Source organism: Sphaeramia orbicularis, chromosome 21 (genome assembly GCF_902148855.1).
Source record: "Sphaeramia orbicularis chromosome 21, fSphaOr1.1, whole genome shotgun sequence".
NCBI lineage: Eukaryota > Metazoa > Chordata > Actinopteri > Kurtiformes > Apogonidae > Sphaeramia > Sphaeramia orbicularis.
This window is the reverse complement of record NC_043977.1, coordinates 47,980,197-47,996,526: the sequence shown is the minus strand read 5'-3', so window position 1 is coordinate 47,996,526 and position 16,330 is coordinate 47,980,197. Positions and strand designations below refer to the sequence as shown.

General features: G+C 40.3%; 1 protein-coding gene across 1 annotated transcript in view; it reads left to right on the top strand.

Moving 5' to 3' along the window:
• The first annotated feature begins 1,835 nt into the window (after positions 1 to 1,835).
• Positions 1,836 to 16,330, top strand: part of tmem163a (transmembrane protein 163a) — a 203,041-nt gene continuing 188,546 nt past the window's right edge. Inside the window, exon 1 of the mRNA XM_030125558.1 lies at positions 1,836 to 2,439. Within this exon, the coding sequence (XP_029981418.1) occupies positions 2,235 to 2,439 (205 nt within the window). The 5' untranslated portion in view covers positions 1,836 to 2,234. The remainder of the gene's footprint in view (positions 2,440 to 16,330) is intronic.

Here is a 16,330-nt window from a genome sequence, read left to right as displayed (position 1 = left end):
ATCCCTCCAGCGTGTCCTGGGTCGGTCTGTTCCACGCACGGATCCCCCAGTTTAAATAGAACCGCATGTGGATCACTCATATTAACGTGGTCCACGCACGACTGATGCCTGTCACTGACTTACATTTGTATCACTTCTGTGTGGGCCCAGATACCCAGGAAAAAAAAAAAAAAAAAAAAAAAAAAAAAAAAAAAAATATATATATATATATATATATATATATATAATTAATTTAGTCCTCTTGCTAAATTTTTCATTCACAAATGTAAGTTCTGTAACACAAAACCAAATATTATTTATTTTTTGAAAGATGTTGAACTTTATTTAAAGCTGTTAGATAAATCTGGAAACAAAGAGGCTGTAAAAAACATAAGTATTTGCTCTGATTTGGACATTGTATTATAGTGTATTGCCCCTGGCAAACTTCTGTTATTTTCTTGTTGTATACATTGTTTGTATACTCTACTTCATTCAATAAAGATTTAATTAAGAAAAAAACTTCTGTGGGTTCATCACGTGATCCCATCACAGATCTGAGGTCAGAGCAGTGCCTTGCATTGTTGGCTGCTCACAAAAACGACATGCTGACTTCTGTTGTCTTTTGTAATTTTACCCAAAAATCAAAATCAAAATCGAAAATCGAGTTTTTAGAGGAAAAAATCTGGATTTTTTTTTTTTGCCAAAATCGTGCAGCCCTAACTGGAAGAAATTAAAATTTTGCACTATAGAGCCCCCTACAAAGTTAGCTTTACAAAAATAGCTTCAGCTCGGACATACAAACACCGATTTGGCTCAAATTTGAGTCAGTTGTCAATCTCCCAGTCCTACACCCATTTATTGGAAGAAATTTTAATTTTGCGCTATAGCACCCCCTACAAAGTTACCTTTACAAAAATTGCTTCAGCTCGGACATTCGAACACCAATTTGGCTCAAATTTGAGTTAGTTGTCTATCTCCGAGGCCAACACGCATTAATCTGAAAAATTTGAAATTTGGCTACATAGCGCCCCCTACAAATTTAATTTTACTAAAAGTGGCTCAGTTTCGACATACGATCACCTATTTGGCTCAAATTTGAATCAGTTGCCAATCTCCCAGGCCTACACCCATTTGTCAGAAGACATTGAAAATTCCCACAATAGTGCCCCCTACAATTTACCTTTACGAAAATTGCATCAGTTCGGACATAGAAACACCGATTTGGCTCGAATTTGACTCAGTGGTACATTTCACAGGCCTACACCCATTCTATGGAAGAAATTGAATTTTGGCTGCATAGCGCCCCCTAAAGATTTACTTATACAAAAAATTTCTTTAGTTCGTACATAGGAACACCGATTTACCTCAAATTTGAATCAGTTGTCAATCTCCCAGGCCTACATCCATTCATCAGAAGACATTAAAATTTGGTGCTACAGTAGAGCACTACCTGCTAAACGATGGACATACTTTTACTGGAGGTGCCCGTGGCGAGGGCCTTTCAATCCCGCTTGCGGCTTTAATTACTTATTGTGATGCACGTAATAAAACTGACGTTTGTTTCCATTTATAAAGTACACTTAAAATGGTTGGTGTGTTTTTGTCCGTGAGTTTAATCTCATTTTGCATTTTTGTCGTGTAACGCAGTTACTGTAGTGTATAGTGGACGCATATGATCAAACTTATGACTATTCTTAAAATGTATGGTGACTGTTTACATCTGTAAATCTGCTCAGAGTTATTCTCCTATGAGATGATGCTGATCTGCGCTTATTCGTGCCCTGCGTTCTGTGCTGAAGCGGACCGTGTGGATGGGAGATGGGTGCAGTGCTCTAAGAGGAGGAGAGAAGCAGGAAAAAGGGGAGGAGGGAGAAAAACTTGCTGGCACCGCCTGCCATATTCACAGCACATCTCAGCAATTTATCGCATCAGCGCATCTAACCCTAAACTGTGCGTAAGACTCTGCGTCCGCTTGGAGTCTGCGTCCACCCGCTGCTGCTTGTCTTCCAGGTACTGGGGACTTCACACACAGTTATTTGGCTACTGATGTCGTGGAGATAAACCCGTTATCTCCCATCTTCTTGTCGCCGTGCCTCCCACCCCCTCTGCGCTTCTGTCGACACCGGGTGGCGGATCGGACTCGCTGGATGGATGCTCCACTTCTCCAACTGCTCTGAAGCTTTTCCCTCCTGTATGTTCTTTTATCATCTAGATCCCCCGAGAAAACTAAACACAAACAACTAAAAACAACAACGATGACAGACCTGGCGACCCAACAAGAGTCCCTCCCCGTCCCGGACCCGACAGTGGTGGATCCGTTCGCGACCCCCTTGCGGAACGGCCAGTGCGCCCCCCCGGCGGATGGTTTTACCAACCATCACCAGAACCAGAATCAGCAGCAGCCGGAGCCCCTGAGCACCGGCCAGGAAATGAAAATTACGGACAGCGTAGAGGGAGAAGGTAACGAAATCCCCACCCCCCCACGAACACACAGCCCGGCTCGGTCCGGTCATGTGGTCCAGGTTTAGTGAACTTACTAGGATGTGTGTTTGCGGAGAGACTCATGTTTATTTTCCTTTAACCCCCGATGGTATTTATAGACGCCTTCATTTGTATAATTTATGAGTCCTACATCAGCAGGATTCATCTAAAAGTCAGTCTGTTTTATAAGTTCCAAACGGAGTGGATTCCACCTCCTCTTCATTCATTCATTGTGAGTGACTGTGCTGCTGACAAATGGCCTTAGGGTGTGCGGTTACCTGTGGGAAATGGTCGTTAAATAAAGGCAGCACTGACTCTGCTGTGGTCTGCTGTGGACACACTCTTCTGCAGATCACATGACACATGCATGCTTAAGAAACCCTGACATGTTCACTCGCTTTACTGAAGAACATGGACACGTCTGTGTGTGTTTGTGTGTAGATTTTATACTGATATAATCCCATTCATCTGTAGTTCCTGAAAGAGAAAACATTCCATAGTGGATAATAGGTGCTGGGCCTCTCTTATCCAATAAACTCTAAGCCTATTACTTAATTCATACATTAATTTGTAGGGCTACTCAAGTCAGTCACTTGGGATTAGGGATGGGAATCGATAAGAATTTAACGATTCCGATTCCATTATGGATTTTGCTTATCGATCTGATTCCTTATCGATTCACTTATTGATTCTCATTGGATGAGGGAATAAAAGAGTACAAATAGGTGTGTTTGCATTAACTGTCTTATATTTCCATCTCTGCACAGAAAATATACCATATACAGTATGCACAAACAATAATAAGAGGTGATGCCCGCCCGGTTTGGGGGTGGAGGGGGGTACAGTGAAAGTGAAACTAAAGACACTTTACTAATTCCTCTATTGCCGCATTTTACGTGGAATCGGTTCGACTCTGCCCGTCTCCCATTGTTGTGCAGCTCATTTCCTTTCCCCTACCTTCGTAAACTTGTATTTGAGGGAGTACGATGTTTGTTACCCGCACCGGAACTGGGTCCAGATGACAGCCTGTTGTTCACTCTGCTGGTAGATTCACAAGTGCCGCTAAGTAGCGAATCAAATGAATCACATGCTGTGGACAAATGTTTGAGCATACTGGAGGGATTCCACCCTTTTGAAGAAATGGAAGCTTTGACAGTGTTCCAGGTGGACCTGGTGTCATCTTTTTAGACCGTTTCTGCCTCAACGCCATGTTGGCTACGTTCTGACCAAAACAATGCAGCGTACGCATGATATCATTGCGTATGCGCAACAGAGGTGGAATCAATAAGCAGAATTGTTAAGCAGGCAGGCAAACGATTCCAAGAAATCGAGCTACTGGGATCCGGTTCTCAAAAAGAATCGCTTCTCGATTCCCATCTCTACTTGGGATGCGCGAGTTGTTCATTACAGTAAAGATGGAAGTAAAAAAATGCCATAGAATTTGCCTATGATATCAACAGACAAAGTCAATTTTGTGCCAAAACTTAGCTAACAATACACATTTTATGAATAAAATACACAATATATGCATAAATATAAATAAATAAAAGTTGTGCACACATTAAAAATGTGTGCAAGTGAATCTGTAGATATGCATAAAGAAAACTGTAGTAAACTCTCAAAGCTGTGGGAGACTTTCGTCACTAATTTTTCATCAAATCTGTAAATCCTCAGTCATAGCCTCGGGCATCTTTGGAATTTTGTCACAATGTGCATTGTGGGAAGTGGAGGTTCGCGCAGCTGCCATATGATATATGGATGAAACAAACACAACGCGGAAATGGCTGGAATGTGGAAACGGCTGGAGAGGAGTGGAGCTCCAGCCGTTTCTGTGTCGTGTTTGTTGCAGCTGCCGCTGCCAGGCAGAGCTCCACTGCTTCACTTCCGCGTTCCAGCCGTTTCAGCATTGTGTTTGTTTCATCCATATAATATCATATGGTTGTACTGCCAATGCCGCTGTCAGGCGCCGCTTCACTCCACTTCCCACAATGCATGTCACTACAAAATTCCGAAGATGCCTGAGTGACTTCCCGGCTCTGTTTGTAAACAAATGGTTTGTCTATAGTGGATGGCACTTCGAAATTGGTCACCATGAGGGAAGAGATCCAGGTGAGTTATCACAGAAAGACTTACAGATTCGTTATACGTAGGGTATGACTGGGGTTTTACAGATTTGATGAAAAATTGGTGACGAAAGTCTGATGCACCTTTAAGTCCAAATCATGCATAGACTATGTGTTGTATATGCTATCTTCATTATAAATATGAAACTGAAACCATGACATTAGTGTCAAATTGACTTGACGGGGTCGCTGACATTATGTATCGCGTGGAAGATAACATTGATTCCACAAATTGTGTTGTTACTTTTAAGTTGTTTCAGTGATCTTATGCAATGTCACAACATTTATGTCTGTCATTTTATGGACACATAATGTTACTGAACCCAGACCTTAACTAACTGAACCAAACCTAGATCATAACACTGACCCCACAGACTTGCACTGTATAGGCAACAGGGTCAATCTGGATTTGTCAGACCCCATGACCTTTATCCATTAGACACAGTCCAATCTTTATGCTTCTATCAAACTGACCATGAAAAATGCTGTTTTTTGTAGTTTATTTATTTATTTATTGTTGGTTTAAAACCTGATATCAGCTTTTGACATAATTGTTTCTGGAAGTCACTCTAATCTCATTCATTTTATTGGACCTTTAAGTAAGTGTTCTGTTCCATCTTTAAATTGTTACTTCCTCAATAAGTTTTCAGGGTGAACAGGAGGCATTAGTCCCTTTTCCACCAACATTCCAACACAGATGCTCACAAGTCTTTAAGCTCAAGTCCAAGTAAAGTCTTAAGTCTCTAATGGGGTTAATGAGAACTGCATGCCAGTCATTCTGCTTTGATCACAGCATAGCGATATCTCAGGAATACAAAGCTGTAATGTATTATCATCCCTCCTTCATTAAATAGCAACATTAATGCAATATGAGAAAGACCACAATAAAAGCTTTTCTTTAAAAAAAAAAGAAAAAAAACATGCATTTTTCCTTGTAGTAACATTAACTGTAATATTTCACACTTTCAGTTTACTGATTGGCTGGATAGCAAAACAATTTCTGTTAAATATTTTTTAGTGTTTACATTTTGATGAAAAATTCTAAACTGAACTGATATGAAGATTATTTTGTGTTTTTATTGTGCAAGCAAAGGGAAAAAAGGCAAACAAAAAATACAGTTTTGGAAAAAAATAAAATAAAAAAAATCAAGATTTGAAAACAAAAATGAGGGTTTCAAAATTTTTAAGCTTGACAAAATTGATTGTGTTGTCATTTTCTTTCATTTCAAATCTGAAACTTCTGCTTGCAGGCCAAAATGTTTTGTCATTTTAAAAGTTTTGTTTTCAAGTCCAAAGGTTTTGCAACTCTAAATCTTTTGCAAATCAAAAAAGTTTTCTTGCAAGTTCAAGTGGTACTTCTGGGTCAAACTTGTTTGCGAGTAGAAAAGTTTTGCATGTCAAAATCTTTTGCGAAACAAAAACTTTTGCTCATAAGTTCAACTGAATGTCACAGGTGGGATCTACACAAGCAGAAGGGGTGGATTTCCTATTGGTAGCTTGCTTCGGATTGAAGCAGGATTGGTGCCTGGTCCTCCCACGTACTTGAACACGGTGGCAACTGCTGTGGGAACACAGCTCCCTGGGGCTCGAGCTGACCTCGTTGCACCCCAGCTGAGCACTGGAAGCAGAGCCTGGGGTGAGCTGGGGTTCTGCCTGACTGTGTGGCTCAGAGCCCCCGGACCATTTATTAGAATATAATACCCTCCATTTTGTATGTTTTCAATGAAAATCAGGTGTTTTCCTATATTTATTTTAGTGATCATGGACTTTAATCATCAAACTGAGATTCCATTTGAGGGTCATCATACCAAAAACACAGAAAACTGGAGAAAAAGTGAGCCCCGGGGCTCTGCTCCAATGTGGCCCGCACCAGGGATCTGCTCCGAGAGGGCACAGTCGGGCAGAACCTCGGCTCATAGCCAGGCTCTGCGTACGGTGCACAACCGGGGTGTGGTGCGGAGCCAGTTCCCAGCAGTTCCCACTGTGTTCAAGTGAGCAGAAGGACCAGGAACCAGCTAACTGTCAATCCAAGCAAGCTACCAATAGAAATCCACCCGTTCTTCTCGTGTAGATCCCGCCCACCAGATTCAGTTGAATTTACAAGCAAAAGTGTTTGCTTCGCAAAAGATTTGGACACGCAAAACTTTTCTACTCGCAAACGAGTTTGACCCGGAAACAAGTACCACTTGAATTTGCAAGAAAACTTTTTTGATTTGCAAAAGATTTAGAGTTGCAAAACCTTTGGACTTGAAAACAAAACTTTTAAAATGAAAAAAACATTTTGGCCTGCAAGCAGAAGTTTCAGATTTGAAATGAAAGACAATGAGAACACAATCGAATTTGTTAAGTTTAAAGATTTTGAAGCCTTCATTTTTTTTCAAATCTTGATTTTTTTTCAAAACTGTATTTTTTGTTTGCCTTTTTATTCCCTTTGCTTGCATAATAAAAACACAAGATAATCTTCATAAACCAACCCCAACAATGGTGCGACAAAAGTAGAATGCAGAATCCTGGGATGGCTGTATACTTGATCTTCTCTTGCCTTAGTCATGAAAAGTATCAATCCTTCACTGTCCCTCTGCACTGAAACTTTTTTTTTTCTTGAACTAATACTGGGATGGTATATCTTTTTTATTCATGTGTAACAAAAACCCATCTGGAACCACAGGGTTCTGAGAGAAGAGCTAGTTCTAAGATAATTTTAAAAAATGATTTAGATTAACCTTACTGAGGGTCACAGGAATGCATTGCTAAAAGCATGCAAATAATATCAATAACAGATTACAACAATATTATTAATGTCTCCAACTATCACCTCAGAGCCTCCCAGTCCCAGTATAAGGTTAACCTATAAACCTACCGTTAGGTGGTAAGCAAAAACCTGTGCCCTGGCTGTAATGTTAGTCACCATTCATAATGAATGTGGTTGCCTCACTTTGACATTAGCCTGTAGATGGCACTGGGACACAGATGATTAGCGACATTATGACCACTCATCTTTTCAAAACACCACAAAAATAATGGGACTATCCCTCCATAGCTGTAAAGCCAGCAACATATTAATGTTTGACAGCTGACTGGAACCATGAAATGAGTGAGCTAACATTAAACATGCTTGCTAACTATTAGTGACTGACCTATCAGTGCATTTTAAGATGTCGTATAAAGTTTTAGGTCGTTGATCCTGCATCCTTTATTTTCATTCCACAAACTTTGCATGTAGCAATTTGTTTGCTATGAGTCTGTGTGAAGTTGTCATGTCCAAAGGATACAACAAATGGTACACAGTTCCTGTAAACATGCTTACCATGCTGCAGTATTGCATTAGTTCGTTTACATTCAGGTCTGTGGCAGCACACCGCACATGGGTAATGGCACGTGCACTTTAAGAATGAAATAAGATTCAGCTAGGCAGACCTGTCATGCTTAGTTTCTGCATAAAAGAAAAAAAAGATTGTTCAGGAGTGCTGAACCTTGAGTCAGAGTCAAGTCTGAAGTCTTTTGAGGTTGAGACTCGAGTCAAGTCTGAAATCACTGTGCGTGCGACTTAAGTGCAACACGAGTCCAAGTCGCAAGTGCAAGTCCCCATCTCTGCATTCTAAGGAATTTTGATTACCAGGAATTTGGTTACCTGGTTAAAAGTATTCCTGGTAAAAAAAAAAAAAAAGTTCTTGGAAATTTATCCAAATTTATTTGGTCACTTTGAGTTGTTGACTCAAAGTCCCACTGTCTTTCTTTTGAGACTATTCAGCAAATATGTTTGATGAGGCTTATTATGTAGAGCAGGGTTTCCCAAAGTGGAGGTCACAAATGGGGGGTTGTTGGATGGTTCTCTAAATCCTCTTCATGTGACCCTGAGGTGATTATAAGAGGTTAACATTTGCATTGTGGCACTTGTAGTTTGAAGGTAGAGAGATTTCTCTGAGACTTAAGGAGAACAGTACATGATTTTACTTTATAATAATTTAACTTAGACCAATGCCACATGTCTAGCACCATTATGCTGACAAACAGGTAATGCATTGTTTGGCCCACAGGTTTGACTGATGGTGTCACATTAATAAAAATAAACATTAAAAAAGGCCAATAAATGTTGTAAAACAGACACATTAACCTAAATAAACATGAACACAAACCCCCCCTTTAACCCCTTAACATAAAACAATAATAATAATGGATTGGATTTATATAGCGCTTTTCTAGACACCCAAAGCACTTTACATTATTGACCCATTATTCATTCGCTCTCACATTCACACTCTGGTGGTGGTAAACTACATATGTAGCCACAACTGCCCTGGGGCAGACTGACTGAAGCGTGGCTGCCAATTTGCGCCTACGGCCCCTCTGACCACCACCAGTCATACACCAGTGTGGGTGGAACTGGAGGCAGGGGGGGTGAAGTGTCTTGCCCAAGGACACAACGGACTGACTAGGACAGAGCGGGATTCGAACCGCCAACCCTTCAGTTATTGGACGACCCGCTCTACGACGTGAGCCCTGGGACAGAATACAATGAGCAAAATGTCCAGTACCCGCAATACAATGCAGCACAGTATCATTTACAGGTGACACATCACTTTACAGCGCCACAATAAACATCACTTCCATGTGCATCAGTAGATTTCTTCTGAACAGCTCATCAGTATGACAGCAATAATGTTCAGTCATACGTTACATGGAGGTTACTTTTATAGAAAATTGGCTTATAGAAAATTGTCATATAGAAAACCGTATCATGGTTGTCAGGCTGTTCTGTTCTTTTGTGTTATGCCGATGTTTGGATACACCTTTTAGTGTGTGAGTCCTGTGCACACGTTTTTTTTATGTTTCAGTCACTTAGTGGCGGTTGCCAGTCTCTGTTAATTTAGGGGTCATGAGTTTAAAAGTTGGGAACCACTGATATAGAATGCATTTACAATGCACTTGCAGGAGCGAGACAAATACGCTTAAAAATTCAAAAGAGCGTATACGTGGAATGGACGTCGTGCGATGGATGTCTTTTGCTTTATTTCCAAATGATCAAAACAAACAGAATGAATTTTGTGGAAATTTAATAAACCAGTTTGCAGCAGCATATTGACTATAGTGGGCAAATTTATATGCAGAGCGCTGCAGGTGTGCTCCTCCAATCAGTGTTCTTCAACACACAGCCCCATCCCCAAGAATTCTGGGGAATTCCTACCTCCCTACTAGGAACTTTTGTCAGGGAGATTTTGGAGTTGAGAGAACGTACTTTACCTGGGTAATTTCGGTTGAAATATGTGACGGCCCCAGGTCCTCCGGGCTGCCTGTCTGTGTGTTTGTGGGTGTGTTCCCTCCCCCTGTAGTAGCTGCGTCAGTGTGCGTGAGGCGGAGCCTGGGAATCGGGAACACCTGCAGCCGTTGGTTCCAGGTCTATAAAGGATGGCTGTCCAGACCGCTCTCGCTCTCTCTGCCACCGGCTGGATGCTCAGCCTGAGCCACCTTTGGTTTTTTTTTTATTGTACTTTGTGTTCTGATTATGGTTTTGTTTGCACTCATTCCTTACTTTGTAAATAAAATCACACGTTTAGCACTGATCCTCCGTCCTCCATTTGATTGTTTTGTTGTGGTCACTGAGCCAGACCATAACAAATACACCAAGGTTTTTCAAACTCCTTTTCAAGTTACTGCGCTGGAAAACGGGCTATTGATGCCTGCTGTATTAGGCTTTGACTGACAGGTGTGATTGACAGGTCAGTCACCTTCGATTCAGACTTTTGGAGCTTCTGTTAGTAGAACTTATGTTTACTGGTTATCAGTGATAAACTAGTTAGGGTCAGAGGAGGATACATTATTTCATTTAACTCAAATACAATGATTTGTGCAATGTTCTATAGAGTCTGAATTATTGTTATCATTATTGTTATTGTTGCTCTGTGTTCCTTTACAGTAGTCCAGGTAGATGCAGAGGAACTAACGTTAATGGCTAATGTTAATGGCTAAGGCTAAGCTAAGAACAGCCAAATTTCTTTTTTTCATTGAAGAAGTGTAAATAACCATCATCAGCCACTTTGTCACGCATATGATAGTGGTAGAATAACAACTGGTTGTGTTTAATGAACTCAAGGACATAGTACAGCAGCATATTGAATACAGACAAATTAATTTACAAAGCATGCAATGCTTTATACCCAATGTGTTGTAATTTTGATTACACTGGGTTTATTTATTTATTTCTTCATGGATAGAACTCCATACAGATGAATCATACTTTTTAGACAATTTCTTTTACCTTATCCTTATTCTTTTGAGCTGAATGCCAGTTATTCTGAGAAACATGCAAACACACACACACACACACACTCACACAAAACTGCCTATGTCTGAGAGAGATGCTGAACACATGCCTGCTGTCTGATTCTGCAGCTACGGATCATGTGAGCAAAGTGATTAAACCATGCTGTCTCACTTCCCCTTACACACACACACACACACACACACACACACACACACACACAATCATATGTTTAGGCCAAGTACAAGTTTTTGATTTTGGTCTGTACAGTGTAATGAAGTGTGCCTCATGTATCCAGTTGTATGCTATTATTCACTGCTTTACAATGTGGCTACTAACATGATACAGCTGTGTGAATTCAACTCTATACTTGAATGAATGGGAAAATGATCTGTATACTATAGCTGTTTTTACTTACAGTCATTTTAAAAGAGGTAAATACACCGTAACCAGGGCCATTTCCCCAAATGCAGTCAGCTATAGGATAGATGTATTGTTGTGCTCATGTTGTAAAAGCAATTTACAACTTTGTCTCTTGATTTTAAAGTATTAAATATAGATAGAAGAGACAAAGAAAAAAAAGGTTGTACAAATATCATTGTAGTTTACGCAGTGGCATAGAAATGACAGCATTGGAGTTCACATCTTAAAGTTGTGATTACAGCAAAGCAACATCAAACCCTTGCTAAAGGAGTCTGATCTTCCCTGCTGTAGCACAATATCAGAGTTAAAGCAATGGTCAACGAGGAGTGAGTTTTTGGAGTGAACCTCATGTGGTCATTTTAGGAACCTCTGGGTTTCGGCCCTGCTGTGTTGGCTGGTGCCCTGATTTTTGTTACGGTTTTTTAAACACTTTCTCACATGTATTCATTTGCACAGATATGGCACGGGGTGGGATAGCTCTACATGCTAAAGTATATCAGGACAGATTTTAAATGACCAAATTAAAACACTGACCTAACTTACAGTACCGTACTTAGACACAGGGTGCAATTTGTTGGGGGGGGATGGGGGGGTTCAACCCCCCCTCTGGTTTTTACATTCCTACTTCTGCCCAGTTAATTTCATCCTCTGGGGGGACAACCAACCAATTGAAATATCAGGCAGGTTGTGACTGAGTTTTCTTACACCTATAGCCTAGATTACTAGCACTAAGATTCACCTGAACCAAACTGTGGACAGTCTCAGAATTCGCGAATGTCCCCATGCACTGGGGTGCTGTAAGCGGGGGGGGGGGGGGGGGGGGGGGGATCCATTTGATTCCGTATGGACTGCACACCCCCTCATAGATAACTGCTGTGCCTCCCCCACCCAGACTAAAAAAAAAAGAACAAATTATCCCCTCCCTCTGTTTCTTGGACAAATTACACCCTGCTCAGACACTGAAATGTTTTTTTAGATTATTTACACAATCACAATAGAAACCATGAAAGTACATGAATGCATGCTCACACAGAGACACACACAGTTCCAGTTTATCAGTTGACTACATATGCCAATAATATGGGAAATTGATTTTGTTCTTGGCCTTGACTAAGGCCTTCCAGATGAGTTCAAGATGACTTAAACACAGGACATGTGATTTTCTTTGATTATCTGTCTTCAAAGAAATCCGTTACAACCAGATTAAGTGATTTTACTTCATTATGTTGCTTAGAGTTTAAGGGAGAAGTACCTGCTCCAAACATATACGACAAACACAGTGGTGGTGTAAATATGCTGTAAATAATAATTGTTTGGTTTGAATAATTTCCTTTAGTTTCCATTTCAGGTATGTGGTTGAGTAAATAGTAATGTTGAGTAATGTGTTGTATTAGTGTGGACGTAAATTAGCCTGATGTTCTCCAGTGTTAAAAAAAATGTGACAATATTACTAACAATACCAGCTATTTTTATGGATCTGCTCCAAAACATAAGGGGAACATTCTTTGCCCATTCATGAAAATCAGTACAATAGTTTTTATGTAACCCTGCTGACAGACAGACCAATGAGACTGATCATAGCATAATGTTGTGTTCTCATTAGCTGTCCCTCCCTCTGTTCATTCACTCTCAAACCAATTAATGTTACATGCTGTGCCTTTAATGGAAAGTTTGGATCAATTCTGCTAGTTAAAATAATCCACTGTTTGAGATCCAATCAGACCCACCACCATCACAACACTCTATAGGACTGTAACCTGATGAACAGCTGGAAGCTTTATTTGCACTCACTCCTTGTGTTCTCAGCCATATCAGAGGGATCTGAGCGAAGAACTACGAAAATGCACTCACACCGGGAGCCCCGTGTATAAAGACTTGCGTGGATTTCATACTGAAACCTGGCATATGCTTACATCCAGAAAACTCTGTAAAAAAAATCCAGATGAATAAAACTGAGCATATGCCTGAATCTAAGCACATTTCCTTTATACATCCCAATCAACGTGGAATTGACCGCATATGTTTGAGTACCAGACTCCTCCCTCTCCAAGCCCCATTTAAATATGCAAATTAGTATAAACAGGGCCTGCAGGTGGGATTCTCTCCAGGATACCCCTCTCTGCATGATCAGATGATGTCAAGGTGGACATGAAGCGTAGGCCAAAACAGGTGGGGGTAGACAAGTGGATGAACTCAGCCCTTTTGAGCAGAGAGTCGCCGCTATTGTGGGTGACACTGCTCTCATAGAGGTGGTGGGAGCACATGTGGGTGACTCAGATCATCCCCTAGATAAATATATTTTTTCTATTTGTGTAACTCACATTTGTTCATTATACGCGTCATACAATAGTCTGCTCACAGTCAAACAAGACAAGTCTTAAACGCTTCATGTAAAAAAGCTTAACGTAGCTTTATGTCTGAAAACAGTGATCAGCCATCACCAAATTTATACATGGACATCTGTAATCATGTCAACTTTCACCTCTCCAAAAAAACCCATGAGATGGCTGACGATTAATCACAGTTTTTGGGCATTAAGCTACGTTAAGAGTTTTTTTTTTTTTTTTTTTTTTTATACACTAAATGTTTTAGACTGGATTCATCCAGCCGCCCCAGTGTCAGCTGATCCTTCGGTCCACCGCAACAGCCAGCTGCTGATGCCCGTCCGACAAGAGGACACCTTGAGGGCAATCGGTGGCATCAATGAGCGCCTGGACGGACTTATAAATGTTCTCACAGACATTAATACAACATGAAATGCATTTATCAACAAGTGAATTTTGTGTCCTTGTCTCTTTATATGGTTGAAATCACATGTAACCGGGCCCAAATGGCCTCCTGGGCAAGATTGGCATTGATGGGTCCAGGGTCTGGTTCATTTGGTGGGGGTGGGGGTGGGCTGCTCTGGCAGTAGGATGGCGTGCCGGTGTGTTAATTGTTCATCTGTGTATCTCTGTTGTGCACATCACTCTGAGGAATTACCTTTTTCACATTATTAACAGTTTCCCAGGATCACCTTTAAGTGTTGCCAATGGTTCAAAAGCACTAGAAATATGTGTAAGCCAGCCATGAAGTTCGTGTGGAGCACTGCACCATTCCACAGTCATTTCACTCTTTATACATCTGAATGTAAGCGTGGAAAAGGGCGTACGCCATGTTTTTGGGCATACGCATCCTTCATACATGAGGCCCCAGGGGAGCACATATTTCCTCGGCAACAACACAATCATGACAAAACTTTTTTTCAGTTTTGTCAAGGCAAAAGTTAGGGTGAGCATTAGTCTTCACTGGGAGTTTCATGACAGTTTCTAGTAGAAAGAGATTCTCCTTGTGACAAAGGTCTTTGAAAGTTCGTTGGATTATGACGTCCTCTAAGAATTACCCCTGGGTTTTCAGACGCGTGTGCATGAAAGTCATTTGCAAAGCATCTTAACCCTTCAGAGCTCTGAAGGTGAACGACTGACAAGAGCAGGAGAAGGCAGGAGAGTTTCTTAAAGAAGAAAATGATGGAAAACGTGAGGAGAAACAATTCCAAAAATTCTACAAAGGCTGGGAGATTACATTACTATGTTAACTCTGAGTCAGATGTTTATTCTTCTCATATGATTTACATTTCTACAAATTTTCTTAAGCTGCAGAGTTTTGTTTCCATTGAATAATTTTGACTTTCTGAGTTACATAACAGTGTTTCATATTGTCATGTACAACACAGTCATTCACTGTATAGACACTGAAATGATTGTAAATGTTTTTGATGTATTTGTCATTTGATGCTGCCGTTATATGAAAATTAGGTGGGAAAATTACCATTTTATATTGACGCCTGTAATTAGCCTTGATCTGTAATGGTAATCAGAATACTGGCATCAGTACTCACCCAGAAAATCTGACTTTCAGATCTTATCTTTACACATACATTATATATTTATGGAAGTACTTTCAAAGTGTTTGTAGAGAAATTTTTGTGACTGAGTTAGAGGTACCTTCACACATTTATGACAGAAAAGTTTCTTGTCAATGGAGAGCATTAATATCTCCTTTGGATGTTAATGTTCAGACTCATAAATATTACATGAATCTGCAGAGCCAGACTCACATTTCAAGACAATAAAGCAGCTCCAGGCAGTTCTGAATCTGGGCTGTTTAGTCTGACTACAGGGAAACACTTCATACCAAAGGACACCATTAGGAAAATGCATATGACGATCCGTATTTAAACTGTGATCTGTGCCTTCAAAAGTTATTTAGGATGAAAGGGGGAAAAAGGTGGAAGAAGTGCTAGTCTTCACAAGTGATGTATGATAGATTTTTGCCAGAATGCATGTGTTTCATTTTGTAGGAAGGGTTGATCCTTGTTCTGTCTTGGTTACTGGCTGATAGGTCGGGAGCCATTGTGAAGGTGCTGTGTCCGTAGTCTTCATTGTCATCTTTGTTAGCAATTTCTTCAAACATCTTCTCTGATGAAACTACTGGTCAGAATTATTTCTTTCTTTCTTTTTTTTTTTTGTAGCTCCCTTGCAATGTCTGCAAAGTTTGTTCACAGTTTTGAGAAATGTAGATTTTTAAATTTTTGATGAATTTTTTAAATATTAACAATTTGCCTTTACTCATTATGGAGATGGTTAGAGATATCAATATAGCTACTACTGAGCACTGATAGGAAGTCATATATGGACTTTCATTTAATTTGTTGAGTTATCCACCAGTGAAAGTACCACCCACTTCTATTGGGAGATTGATCACCTGCATCAAGACCACAGGACTGTAACATAGCAGCAGAACCTGACATGATAAAGACATAAGGATCGTGCTAATTATAGTGAAATAAAATGATGTGATTATTATAACGATTGATCTACAGTGAAAATGAGCACAATTTAGTATAAAAATGATATTGCAGTATCATAAAATTCAACATTACAATATTTGTCCTTTTACCAGCTGGCTCTAATGATCTGTTTTCATGCAATATCCATTATTCTCAGTCAGTGTGTAAATGATAAGAGATACTGATGGATTCAGCTGGGAGTGAACTCTGGGAGTGTGGCTTTGGAGGATTGACACC